The sequence below is a fragment of the Prunus mume genome, linkage group LG4 (genome assembly GCF_029339155.1).
Source record: "Prunus mume cultivar Tortuosa linkage group LG4, ASM2933915v1, whole genome shotgun sequence".
Classification (NCBI taxonomy): Eukaryota; Viridiplantae; Streptophyta; class Magnoliopsida; order Rosales; family Rosaceae; genus Prunus; species Prunus mume.
Genome location: NC_142701.1, coordinates 19,859,826 through 19,873,184, shown reverse-complemented (window position 1 = coordinate 19,873,184; position 13,359 = coordinate 19,859,826). Strand labels below are relative to the sequence as shown.

At 43.4% G+C, this 13,359-nt stretch overlaps 1 protein-coding gene across 1 annotated transcript; it reads left to right on the top strand.

The window, feature by feature from the left end:
• The first annotated feature begins 10,589 nt into the window (after positions 1-10,589).
• LOC103330098 (UDP-glycosyltransferase 83A1-like) lies at positions 10,590-12,511 on the top strand. Its single transcript, XM_008232649.2, has 2 exons — positions 10,590-11,197; positions 11,311-12,511. Exons 1-2 carry the CDS (start codon positions 10,651-10,653, stop codon positions 12,192-12,194), a joined length of 1,431 nt encoding a protein of 476 aa, XP_008230871.2. The 5' UTR covers positions 10,590-10,650; the 3' UTR covers positions 12,195-12,511.
• The last annotated feature ends 848 nt before the right edge of the window (positions 12,512-13,359 follow it).

Genomic DNA, 13,359 nt, shown 5'->3' with positions numbered 1-13,359 from the left:
AAGGATGGAAACCGAGGAAGGCGTTAAGTTAATAGCCTTGGATCTGATCGGCCCGGACCGCGCGGATCGGCTCGCGCTAAGCCCGAGCGAGAAGAAGGAGCTTACCACTTTCCTCGAATAACAAAGATATGTTCGCATGGTCGCCGTCCGGACATGCCCGCATCGACCAAAATCATCTCGCCACCAACTCCATGTCAACCCTACCGCAAGCCGGTGGCGCAAAGAGACGCAACTTCGCGACCCGAGCGAGTCGCTATCATCGGGCCGAGATTGACAAACTTAGCTGCCGGCTTTATTGAGGAGGTCTCCTACTCGAGTGGCTTGCCAAAGTGGTTCTAGTAGCAAAACAAGAGAAGGGCAAGTGGAGAGTCTGTGTCGATTACACTGATCTCAACAAAGCATGCCCAAAAGACAACTTCCCATTGCGAGGATAGACCAACTCGTGGATTCCACTTGCAATCACCGCTCACTTCATGGACGCTTACTCCGGCTATAACCAAATCTCGATGCACACGGATGATAAGGCGAAAACTTCTTTCATCATCGAGAGAGGACCCATCGCTACAAGGTCATGCCTTTTGGGTGAAGAACGCCGAGCAACCTACCAAAGGCTGGTGAATAAAATCTTCAAGGAGCAAATCGGCAAAACTATGGAGGTATACGTGGACGACATGCTGGTCAAGGCCCCAAAACGTGCAGATCACCTCAAAACCTCGCCGAGGCATTCACCTGCTTCGCCAATATCGCATGAAGTTGAACCCTAGTAAATGCACGTTTGGTGTATCCTCCGGACGATTCTTGGGATACTTAGTCACACAACGAGGTATCGAGGCACACCCACGTCCGATTAAAGCAATTCTCGAGATGAAGTCGCTTACAGTGAAGGAAATACAAAGTCCGACGGCAGAGCAATGCCCTCAACCGATTCCTCTCGAGATCAACCGACAGTGCAAACCATTCTTCAAAGCTTTGAAGAAAGGACAAAGAGACAAATGGGATGAGGAGTGCGAAGTAGCTTTCCAGAGTTTGAAGACTTATCTCACTTCACCACCCCGCTTTCAAAGCCACCTTGGTGAGGACTTGTTCGTGTACTGGCAAAGGTCCAACTCACCGTCACCACCTCATTCGAGAAGAGTCAGCCCAACATCCGGTATTCTACACGTCCAAAAGCTCTCTCGATGCAGACTCGTTACCCAAAATTGGAGAAACTCATTTTGGCTCTTGTAGTTTCCGCGAGAAAGCTACGACCCTACTACCAAGCTCATCGAGTCATCGTCATGACTGACTTTCCTTTGAGATCAATCCTGCACAGCCTGACGCTTCTCGCGACTCATGAAGTGGGCTATAGAGCTAAGCCAATATGACATCATCTACCGGCCAAAGCTGCAATAAAAGCCCAGGCTTTAGCAGACTTCGTGGTAGAGTTCACCCCATCAGCCGAAGAAGAGAAATTGGTCAACAAAAATAAAGAAAATTCAAGAGCAGATGGGACATCCGCTGGACCTAGCCAACTTGGAGACACGTGGCAATTGCGGGTAGACGGAGCGTCAAACCAAAAAGGAGCCGGAGCGGGTGTCGCCATCATCACCCCGGATGGAACCTTGTTGGAGCAAGCTATCACGCTATGGCTTCCCTACCGAACAACGAGGCGAATACGAGGCACCGCCACGCCTGCGCTGGCAAAGGAACTCGCAATCAAGAAGCTAGCCATCTACTCGATTCCCAGCTGATCACGAATCAAGCGTCAGGTGAATACATGGCGAAGCACCCAAGGATGATCTTGTACCTTGACAAAGTCTAGGAGTTGTTGAAGGCGTTCCTTACCTTCACCATCCAACAAGTACCCCGGGCAGAGAACGAGTATGCAGACGCACTAGCCACCTAGGGTCAAGACTGGATGCCTAGTTCAGATGCTCCATCCTGGTCGAACACCTTGACCGACCAAGCATTGAAGAAATATAGCCAATCGACATAATGCAAATTGACGAGGACCCCAACTGGCAAGACCCTATCATCGACTACTTAGCGAGTGGGAACCTACCAACGGACAAGTCCGAAGCTTAGGAAGGTCCAGAGAAGGCCGCGAGATACTATATGCACGGCAGCAAGCTCATTCGCAGATCATATTCCGGTCCTCATCTCGCCTGCATAAAATACCCTCAAACACTTGAGGTCCTCTACAAAATTCACGGCGGCGAGTGTGGCAACCACTCTGGGCAAATCACTCGCCTAGAAGGCTCTAAACATAGGCTACTCGCCTACCATGCGCCACGACTCACCAATATGTCAAAGTGTGATCGCCAATGATACAAGTCGATTCCTAACTGCGTGCCGAAGTTGACCATCTGCAAAATAGTCCATGGCGATTCATGCAATGAGTCATTGACTTAGTGGGTCTCTTACCACCCTTGCCCGACAAGAAGGACATGGATGATCATCGCCACCGACTACTTTACTAAATGGATCGAGGCAGAAGCTCTATCCTCTATTAAAGAAGCCGATGTGGAGCGATTCATCCGGAGAAACATCATCCGCCGGTTTGGCTGCCCACAATCGATGGCCACCGACAACACCACAATCCATTGGCGTGGATCACCACAAATCGCCGCCCATAAGCGGCGTCCTAAGGAGACGCAGGCGACGACAAAGCGCCCTTCGAGACGCAGCCCGTAAGAAGCGCCTAAGGGAGACGCAGGTGCGCCAGAATTTCTTAAAGGAGGTCTCCATGCCTTCATGGGGAAGTATCCAGTTCCTATCCGCTTCCTAAGGGAGGCGGATAGACACGCAGCTTGCCCATAAGGCGTCCTAAGGAGACGCAGGCGACGACCAAAGCGTCCTTCGAGACGCAGCCCGTAAGAAGCGTCTAAGGGAGACGCAGGTGCGCCAGAATTTCTTAAAAGGAGGTCTCCATGCCTTCGCGGAAGTATCCGTGTTCCTATCCGTTTCCTAAGGGAGGCAGGATAGACACGCAGCTGCCCATAGCGGCGTCCTAAGGGAGACGCAGGCGACGACCAAAGCGTCGCCGAGACGCGCCGTAAAAAGCGTCCTAAGGGAGACGCAGGTGCGCCAGAATTTCTTAAAAGGAGGTCTCCATGCCTTCTGCGAAGTATCCAGGTTCCTATCCGCTTTCCTAAGGGAGGCAGGATAGACACACGCTGCCCATAAGCGGCGTCGGAGACGCAGGCGACGACTAAGCCATCCTAAGGGATGTGGCAAAGACACGCCCGAGCTCTTAAGGGGGCCCGGCACTCGCCGACTTCCTAAGGGAAACCATCCTAAGGGATGTGCAGACACGCCCGAGCCTCTTAATGGGGCCCCGACGCTCGCCAACTTCCTAAGGGATATGCAGGACATGCCCGAGCCTCTTAAGGGGCCCCGCACTCGCCAACTTCCTAAGGGAAACCATCCTAAGGGATGTGCAGGACACGCCGAGCCTCTTAAGGGGCCCCTGCACTCGCCAACTTCCTAAGGGAAACCATCCTAAGGGATATGCAGACACGACGAGCCTCTTAAGGGGGGCCCTGCACTCGCCAACTTCTAAGAAACCATCCTAAGGGATGTGCAGGACACGAGCCTCTTAAGGGGCCACGGCACTCGCCAACTTTCTAAGGGAAACCATCCTAAGGGATGTGCGAACACGCCCGAGCCTCTTGGGGGCCCGGCACTCGCCAACTTCCTAAGGGAAACCATCCTAAGGGATGTGTGAACACGAGTCCTCAAGAGGATCCTGACACTCGCCAACTTCCTAAGGGAAACCATCATGAGGATGTGCAAAACACGCCCGGAGTCCCTCAAGGGGGACCCTGGCACTCACCAACCCTCCTACTATCTACACAAGCAAGATGTTTAACCCTGGCGGATGATGATGAAACAGCTCTCACTTGAGTCTTCTCAGAATACTCATCTTGCCCACCAGCAGATCATCCAAGTCCGACCATTATGCTTCCATCTCTCAATATCCTAGGCAAGGCACCACCAACTTCCTCCGATACCCACTTAGCGACGAGGCATGCAACGCATGAGGCCCAACATGCTCCACCTGTGCGATGATAGGCAGGTGGTCCATCTGCAAACATGCCCCACCACAGTGCCGCCATCGCTAATCACATGTCACGATGACAACTAGCCGGACTTCTCCCAACTAACCTTCGCCGAAAAAAATAAGAAAAGACGAAGAAAAAGAAATATACGTGCTCGACTTACTTTGGGATGCACGGCGACTCCTCTCTTCGACAAGCAGTACAAATTCTCCAAGATCTCTCTCAAGCTAGAAAGTAGAGAAGTTAAGTTTGCGATGTGAAGAAGAGTGAAGAGAAGCCATGCATTTACACACGTTGGGCATCCTAGGTCAAGAAGGAATCGCAAGCCTATTCCTACTAGGAACCCAACTCCAAGAACAGTCAAAGGCTCACTCCAATTGGGAACCCAATCTGCAAAAGGAGTCCAAATCCAAAAGGAAGCCCATTACTGGACAGCCCAACAGATAATTCACATCTCCTACATGCCACCGCGCGCCATGCAGAAGCTGGGGGGCATTTGTGGTAACCAAATTAAGTCAAAACCCTAGGTCAAATAATTCATTCCATTTGGGGATTATTTGACCTAATTGGGAATTAATCAACCTAATTGGGAGTTACTCAATTTAATTGGGGGTTACCCAATTAAATTGAAGACTACCTAATTGGGTTGGGAATTGATTCCTAATTCCTACCCCGATTCTCAATTAAATGAGGAGTTACCTAATTGAAATAAGATTTGACTTGATACCTACCACAATTAGGGATTTGATTTACCCTAATAAATCAAATCCCTAATTGATCAAATCAATTCCATAAAGGGGAGGAATAATTCCCTTCCATCTACGGAATTATTCCTCTGAAACCCTAGCCTCCGAGACCATTATAAAAGCATAGCCACACACAATGGTGGAGGTACGTCTAAATTCCTACTGAAACTCTGCAGAAATCATTTCTCACAAACCCTAGCCACCACTTTCTTTCTCTCCCTTACACAAGGCTCCGGCCACCACACACGGCTCCGGCCACCCGGTTTTCCTTGAAATACCTTACCTAACTTAGGCATCGGAGGGCCTTTTGGCCAACACCCGGTGTGGTCTTTACTCCGATCCGTTTTGCAGGGAGAAAGAGAAGCGGAGAAGACGAAGGAATCTTTGACGGATATTCTCGTGGGGAAAATCATTCCCTCCAAATATGAGGTTAAGAGAGGGTGCAGCATAGCAGTAGAGGATAGAAGATGAAACCAACTTGAGAAAAGAAAAAGAGCTCATGGGCAAGTTTAAATTTCAAAGCACCATAGAAACAATAAAATAAGGTATGGGGAAGAAAACCACATGGGAACAGAGAAGTAATAAAGAAAAGATCATCACAAGAGCATATAGAGATTAAAATAAAGAGGGATTATTGACCCAAAAACAATAATAAGAAATAAAGAAGGAAACCAAGTGAGACAGAGAAATGAAAAGAGAATGTGGGCAAAACACATAGAGAGAAAATCCTTTCAAAATAAAGATGGAAAAAGAAGAGAAAAAGAGGAGAAAAGTAAACACCCATCAAAAGGAGAAAGTAGTCAAGAGAGGGAGAGAGAACAAAAGATGCGAAGGAGCGCATGGGCTCATGGAAGGAAGGAAACTCAAGATGCCAGAGACAACCCATGATGGGGAGAGAGAAAACACAATTGAAAATAAGAGAAGAAAATACCCTAGTAATATAAAAGAACTATAAAGAAAAGAAGACAATACCAATAACAGAGAAAAAGAAAGGTAGCGCAAAAGGGCAACGAAGAAGACAGAGACCAGTAGTAAAATCAAAGAAAGAGATTGGGCTTAAGATGGGAGGAGAACACCAGTTGAGTAGAGATAGAGCATGAGAGGCCGATACCAAAGCAGCAACACAGAGATACCAAGTTGGCAACACAATAATAGGGCTTAAGTGACCGATACCAAGTCGGCAACACAAAGGAAGAAACAAGGGCTATGCAAAGGGAATAGTGGCAGTGTAGCACGACAGAGAAGGCTCGACGAGCGTTGACAAGGCTCGTGGAGGAAAAAGAGACGGCTAGGTGAACAATGACGGCCAACATCAACAAATAAGAGGAAAAATATGGAAACCATGATAGAGAAAGCATCATAAAAACATGGGAGAGAGAAACCACGATCATAGACTAGGATAAGGCTCGGCGAGCTTGATGAGGCTCGCAGAGGGAAGAAAGACAGCTCGGCAAGAGAGACGGCACGACGGAGACAAAGAAGTGGATAGAGATTTCAAGAGAAAGAGGGAAACAACGATAGAGAGGTGTGGTCTTTGAAGGAAAACAGAGATCTGGCTATGATGTCAAGAGACGGACTTGGATAAGGAGTAAGACTAGGTATCTGAGGAGTGGAAGAGGCACTGAGCTGTGGAAGAGATGAAAAAAAAAATATTCATCTTTGAGAAGAGGAGAGGAAAAAGGACTATACAGAAACAAACACCTTTATTGGTGAGGAGCGACAACGACTCTCAATATTGGCAATTGGAGTATCGCTAATCGGCGTTACCCATTAGCTTTGATACCATGTAGAAACTGATTTTCCCTTATATTATTCATATGATCATTATACAATATATATATATATATATATACAAGTCTGTAGAGAATAATCTACAATTACAGCAAGTCATTATCATAAACATAAATATGGAGTTATGGCCTAATAACAATGTAATTGACAACTTACCATTTCTCATCATTAGTATAATTAACTATTGTAACTGAAATACTATTGTAACTCCCTAGTACACTCCAAGATCTTGTTATCCATAGACTATAAGACATGATACACAAACCAAGAATAAATACACACACTCCAAGAGTGATAAAGCAAACACACCAAAAACACAAGATTTATAGAGGTTCGGTAACGTAACTCACGGCCCAGTTTGGGATTGCTCACTTTTAAAAAAAGTTGCTTCACTGTGCTTTGAAAATAATTAGTCAGAAGTAAAGTAGCTCCGCGTTTGGTAAACAATATTTTTAAAGTGCTGTTAGTACAAAAAGCAGTGTCAAAACCGTTTGGTAAGTTTTAATATAAAATTGTTGTAACTGTGAATAATGACTAAAATAGACATGATGTTAAAAGTGTTATGTACTAATCATGTGGTAATAGTGGTAGTGATGGAGTGGAGGTGGTGGTGGTAGGGATGGCGCTTATGGAAGTGGTGGTAGTGACAGCATGGTGGTGATGGAGGTGGCAGCATGGTGGTGGTGGTGGTGTTGGTTGTGGAGGTGGTGGTGGATGTGGAGGTTTTGAAGGAGGTGGTGGTTGTGGTGGTGGTGGTGGTGGTGGTGGTGGTGGAGGAGGTGGTGGTGGTGGTGGTGGAGGTGAAGGTGGAGTTGGTGGTGGTGGTTGTGGTGGTGGTGGAGGAGGTGGTAGTGGTGGTGATGGCGGTGGCGATGGCGGTGGTTGTGGAGGTAGTGAATGTGGTGGTGTAAGTGGTGGAGTTGGATGTGGAAGTGGAGGTGGTGTTATTTTTTAAAATGAATGATGGTATTTTGGGAATTAAAAAATTCATTAAAGGTTCATCTCTGAAAGCACTTTGAAAAGCAACTCATAGCTTTTTAAAAGTCAGCCACAAAAGACCACCGCTTTAAAATAATCGAGATATTTTATTTTACTAAACACTAAAGCTAACTTTAAAGTGAAGCAGTTTTAAAAAGCAATCCCAAACGGCCTACATCCTGTCACTACTTTCGGCTCTACAATAAAGAGCCCTCAACTCCAAGGAGGGACACGCCCGACCAAATACAAAACCCACCCAAGCTCACCAAGAGCAAACCGCATTGTTCCTAAGCAAGAGCTCCAAAGAAGCTCTCCTATTTTCACCTCAAGCTGCTCCCAGTAAACAAAGGCTATCAAGCCCTCAATTGTAAAACCCTCTCATAAATACAATACAAATACAAACAGTGGACGTAGCCCAATTTTAAGGGTGAGCCACTCAAATCCTTGTCTTATATGCGTGTGATTGTGATTTTACTGTCATGGTATTTTTCTTGTGACAGCTCGTCATTTTTTTGCTTTGAATTTCTTCCATTTTCGTTTGTTCTTGGTGCGATTTGTTTCGATCTTGGTGATGTCTTCGTATTAGAAGAGGTATGAACTGTAGGCTTTGTTTCACTTTTAGTACAGGTAGGTAAGTATGTTATCATTACGTATCATATGATTTTTGAAGTTAATGGAAATTATGAAATTTTCTCATCAATGCATATGCCTTTTTTGACTTTGTTTAATTACTTGTTTTCATGATGGCTTTGCCTTTTGGTTTGTTGATTTATTACGGTCGTTGCAGTGCAATTTGTTTTTGCTCAGGTATAATTTGTTAAGCATGTATCATGATTGAATTTGAAATTTATAAAATTCTCTCTATATTTTAAGTTGATTTGTTGAGCATATGTCATCATGGATGTGCTTTTTAGAGTTCTTTGCTCATTATTGTTGTTGCGGCTTGATTAGAAACTTGTGGAGGTAGTGAATGTGGTGGTGTAAGTGGTGGAGTTGGATGTGGAAGTGGAGGTGGTGTTATTTTTTAAAATGAATGATGGTATTTTGGGAATTAAAAAAATTCATTAAAGGTTCATCTCTGCTTTTAAAAGCAACTCATAGCCGCTTTTAAAAGTCAAAATAATCGAGATATTTTATTTTTACTAAACACCTAAAACCGCTTAACTTTAAAGTGAAGCAGGTTTTTGGCAAAAAAAGCAATCCCAAACGGGCCTACATCCTGTCAGCTGTCTACTCGCTCTACAATAAAGAGCCCTCAACTCCAAGGAGGGACACGCCCAGCTCAAATACAGCAAACCCACCCAAGCTCACCAAGAGCAAACCGCATTGTTCCTAAGCAAGAGCTCCAGCAAGCTCTCCTATTTTCACCTCAAGCTGCTCCCAGCTAAACAAAGGCTATCAAGCCCTCAATTGTAAAACCCTCTCATAAATACAATACAAATACAAACAGTGGACGTAGCCCAATTTTAAGGGTGAGCCACTCAAATCCTTGTCTTATATGCGTGTGATTGTGATTTTACTGTCGTATGGTATTTTTCTTGTGACAGCTCGTCATTTTTTTGCTTTGAATTTCTTCCATTTTCGTTTGTTCTTGGTGCGATTTGTTTCGATCTTGGTGATGTCTTCGTATTAGAAGAGGTATGAACTGTAGGCTTTGTTTCACTTTTAGTACAGGTAGGTAAGTATGTTATCATTACGTATCAGTATGATTTTTGAAGTTAATGGAAATTATGAAATTTTCTCATCAATGCATATGCCTTTTTTGACTTTGTTTAATTACTTGTTTTCATGATGGCTTTGCCTTTTGGTTTGTTGATTTATTACGGTCGTTGCAGTGCAATTTGTTTTTGCTCAGGTATAATTTGTTAAGCATGTATCATGATTGAATTTGAAATTTATAAAATTCTCTCTATATTTTAAGTTGATTTGTTGAGCATATGTCATCATGGATGTGCTTTTTAGAGTTCTTTGCTCATTATTGTTGTTGCGGCTTGATTAGAAACTTGGTGTATGTTTGGTTGCTTGACAATTTTGTTTGTTGGTTGCTTTACAAACTGTGACAAAATTGGAACATGTTAAAACCATGACAAACTTCAATTATACTTTTCTTTGCAGGAACTCCCATAAAGAAACAAGTAATTAAGTTATTATCACCAGATATGCCTGGCATGAACACAGCAAACTTGGTGTGGGCATGCCTTGGCAGCAAGGCTTTGCAGAAAAATGTGTTTGAACTTATGGTTAGAATTAAACAACCAATCAATGAAATAAGCAGACCTTGGGCCTGCAGCATCTACCATGGCCCCAGAGATTCCACCAGGGCCCAAAAGTGGAAACTTGTGGCCAGGAGACTCTTGTTTGAACTGGCTTGACCAACAACCACCACAAACAGTCATATATGTTGCTTTTGGTAGTTTCACAGTTTTTGATCCAAAACAGTTCAAAGAACTGGCCCTGGGGCTTCAATTCTTTACTTTGCTGATCAATTTCTCAATCAAAGCTACATTTGTGATATTTGGAAGGTTGGTTTGGTCTTTGATCGAGATGTGAGTAGGATCATTACCCACAGAGAAATCATAAAATAAGGTGGAGCAGCTGCTAGGAAACAGTAATTTTAAAGCAGGGGGTTGGATATCAAGAAAATGGTTATGAATAGTATCAAAGAAGGTGGTGGCTCATACAAAAGTTTCAGTAGTTTTATTGAGTGGATGAAAAGATTGGTAAGCTCTTCAAGCATTGGATCAAACCTAAATTTACTTCTTGGAAGGAGTTGGGGTCAAGCTGGTGTAAACTACAAATACAGAAACCAAAACCCCAGTTGCCATTTTAACATCTTCAATACTTCCACAAAGAATGAAAGGTAGTTCCATCAATTATAGAACAAAGTACAAAACAATAGAGTGAAGAAACTAAAGCCATTCACTGAAAGGATCAGCAAAACAACATCATAGTAAACCAAAAAAGAAATGAACTATGAAATCTAAACAAAAGAGACAAAATGGTTGATTCCCCAACTTTGGATTCAAATGAGAACAATGCTAATGAAGACAACGCCTAAGTAATGGCGCCTAAACCGATGCAATCTCCTTCTATATATGATACGATTCAGAAACCACATTCGAAAACATCTTAAAGAGAAAAAGGAAAATTCAAGAACAAAAATGAGCAACACACATATAATAGCTGTTCCTTTTCCAGCACAAGGTCATGTGATTCCCTTGATGGAGCTGTCACAATGCTTAGTTAACCATGGCTTCACAGTCACATTTGTGAACACAGACTACAATCACAAGCGAGTCGTGAATGCCTTGGCTGATGAAAGTCATTTCACGGATCGTATTCATCTAGTTTCACTTCCAGATGGCTTAGAGCCCTGGGAGGACAGGAATGAGCTAGGACAGTTATGTGAAGCAATACAAAGAGTCATGCCCGGGAAGTTAGAGGAGCTAATAGAGAAGATCAATGAAGGGAAAGGTGACAAAGTCACTTGTGTCATTGCTGATGAGAGTTCCGGGTGGGCTCTGGAAGTGGCAGAGAAACTGAATATCAGGAGAGTTGCCTTCTGGCCTGCAGCAGCTGCGCTTTTGGCTTTGCAATTTTCTATCCCAAAGTTAATTCATGAAGGAATCATTAACGACGATGGTACAATCCTTTTTCATGTGAATATTATGGAACACTGTCATGTAATATTTTGTCCAACAAGTTCTTGAATTCTGTTATTGTCTTTTCTTTTCATAGTCATTCACTTTTGGCAGGAACTGTCCCAAGAAGCCAGATAATGCAGTTAGCACCAAACATGCCCACCATGAAAACCGCAGACTTTGTGTGGGCATGCATTGGTGACTTAACCACTCAGAAAATAGTATTTCAAGTTATGGTAAGAAACAACAAGACTGTGAAATTGGCAGAGTGGATTGTTTGCAACTCAGCATATGAACTTGAGCCAGCAGCATTTGCCATGGCACCAGAGATGTTACCAATAGGCCCACTTTTGGCAAGCAGCCGGCTTGGAAATTCAGCAGGCTACTTTTGGCCACAAGACACAACTTGCTTACAGTGGTTGGATCAACAACCAGCCTGCTCAGTCATCTATGTTGCATTTGGCAGCTTCACAGTTTTTGATCGAACCCAATTCCAAGAACTGGCTCTGGCTCTTGAGCTGTCCCAAAGGCCATTTCTCTGGGTTGTGAGGCCAGATATCACTGACAAAACATCTGATCCCTACCCAGAAGGATATCAAGACCGAGTAGCCTCTCGCGGTCTGATGGTGGGTTGGGCACCTCAACAAAAGGTTCTGGCTCATCCTTCCATTGCTTGCTTCTTAAGCCACTGTGGTTGGAACTCTACCATGGAAGGTGTAAGCAATGGGGTTCCTTTCTTGTGCTGGCCATACTTTGCTGACCAGTTCCTTAATGAGAGCTACATTTGTGATGTCTGGAAGGTGGGATTGAAGTTCAACAAGAATGAAAGTGGGATCATACCACAAGGAGAAATCAACAAGAAGGTGGAACAACTTCTTGGTGATGAAAATTTCAAAGCAAGAGCTTCCAAACTGAAGGAAATGGCCACGACCAATACCAAAGAAGGCGGCCAATCTCACAGGATCTTTAAGAACTTTATTGAATGGATGAAGGCATAGGCAAGTCGCCTATCCTTTTCATTCGATATGAACAAAAGGAAAAAGGCAACACAGAAAATGTGCCAATAGATCTGGTTCAAGTATTAATAATATAAGACCAATACCTCAGCTGATGTACTAATGCAATAATTAATAGAAAAGATAAAAGCATAGGGAAACTTTCAAGCTTTTTTTTTCTGTCCTTGTTCTCTTGTGTGCATGTGTGTGCGCTTCCCTTCTCTTCCCTGAAAAAAAAATTAGGAGGAGAAGCAACACCAGACACCAAAAGGCATCATTTTCTGGTCAACCATATTACTGCTTTGAAATTCAGACCAAAATATATATATATATATATATAAATTTTACTGCTGTGAAATGAGACCCCAAGGTTTAAAAACATATTATTCACAGAGAATTAAACACCAAGTCTAACCTAGCACCTAGCAGGAAAGAATTATACTCAATTGCTCAAAGGCCTTAGGTTGTACATATCTTCCTAGCACCACTCACTAACTAGGTATTCTCTCCATGTCAAGTTTAAAGATGACTGCACCATATGATTTGTCAGATTATATATGTTTCTATTAGATTGACCATTTCAGCATCTCAACATCATCAAACTTTTGATACCGACGATCACTCTCATGGCCAATGAGATAGATAATAGCATGGTAACATCTTTGTCTATTGTTCGAAAAAGGAATTTTTTTTTTTGAAAGGAAATGAGACCAAGTTGGTGTAAGCTACAAAATATTACAAAAGTAATTAATATTTTTGTCATTAAAATATATTTTTGGATAGTAAGTATACCAAAAAAAATGATCATTTCGGCAACAAAACCGCTCATGCCCTAAATTCAATACTTCCACAAAGAATCAGTTCCATCAGTGACAAAACAAGAATATAAAACAACAGAATGATGAAACTAAAGCCGTAGCATCAACAAGATTACAACAGAATAAACTAAAATAGGCATGAACTCAATAACAAATAGATAGATATAATGAATGGCCTGTAAAGGAAAGAGACAAAATGATTGATTCCCTTCTCTGGGTTCAAATAAGGTCAATGCCCATGAAGACAAAACCTACAGTAATGGCTATTCAACCAATGCCCCAAGCTTGTTCTATATATGGCATGATAAGGAAACTGCATTTGAAAACGTCTAGAAGTGGAAAAGGGAAAA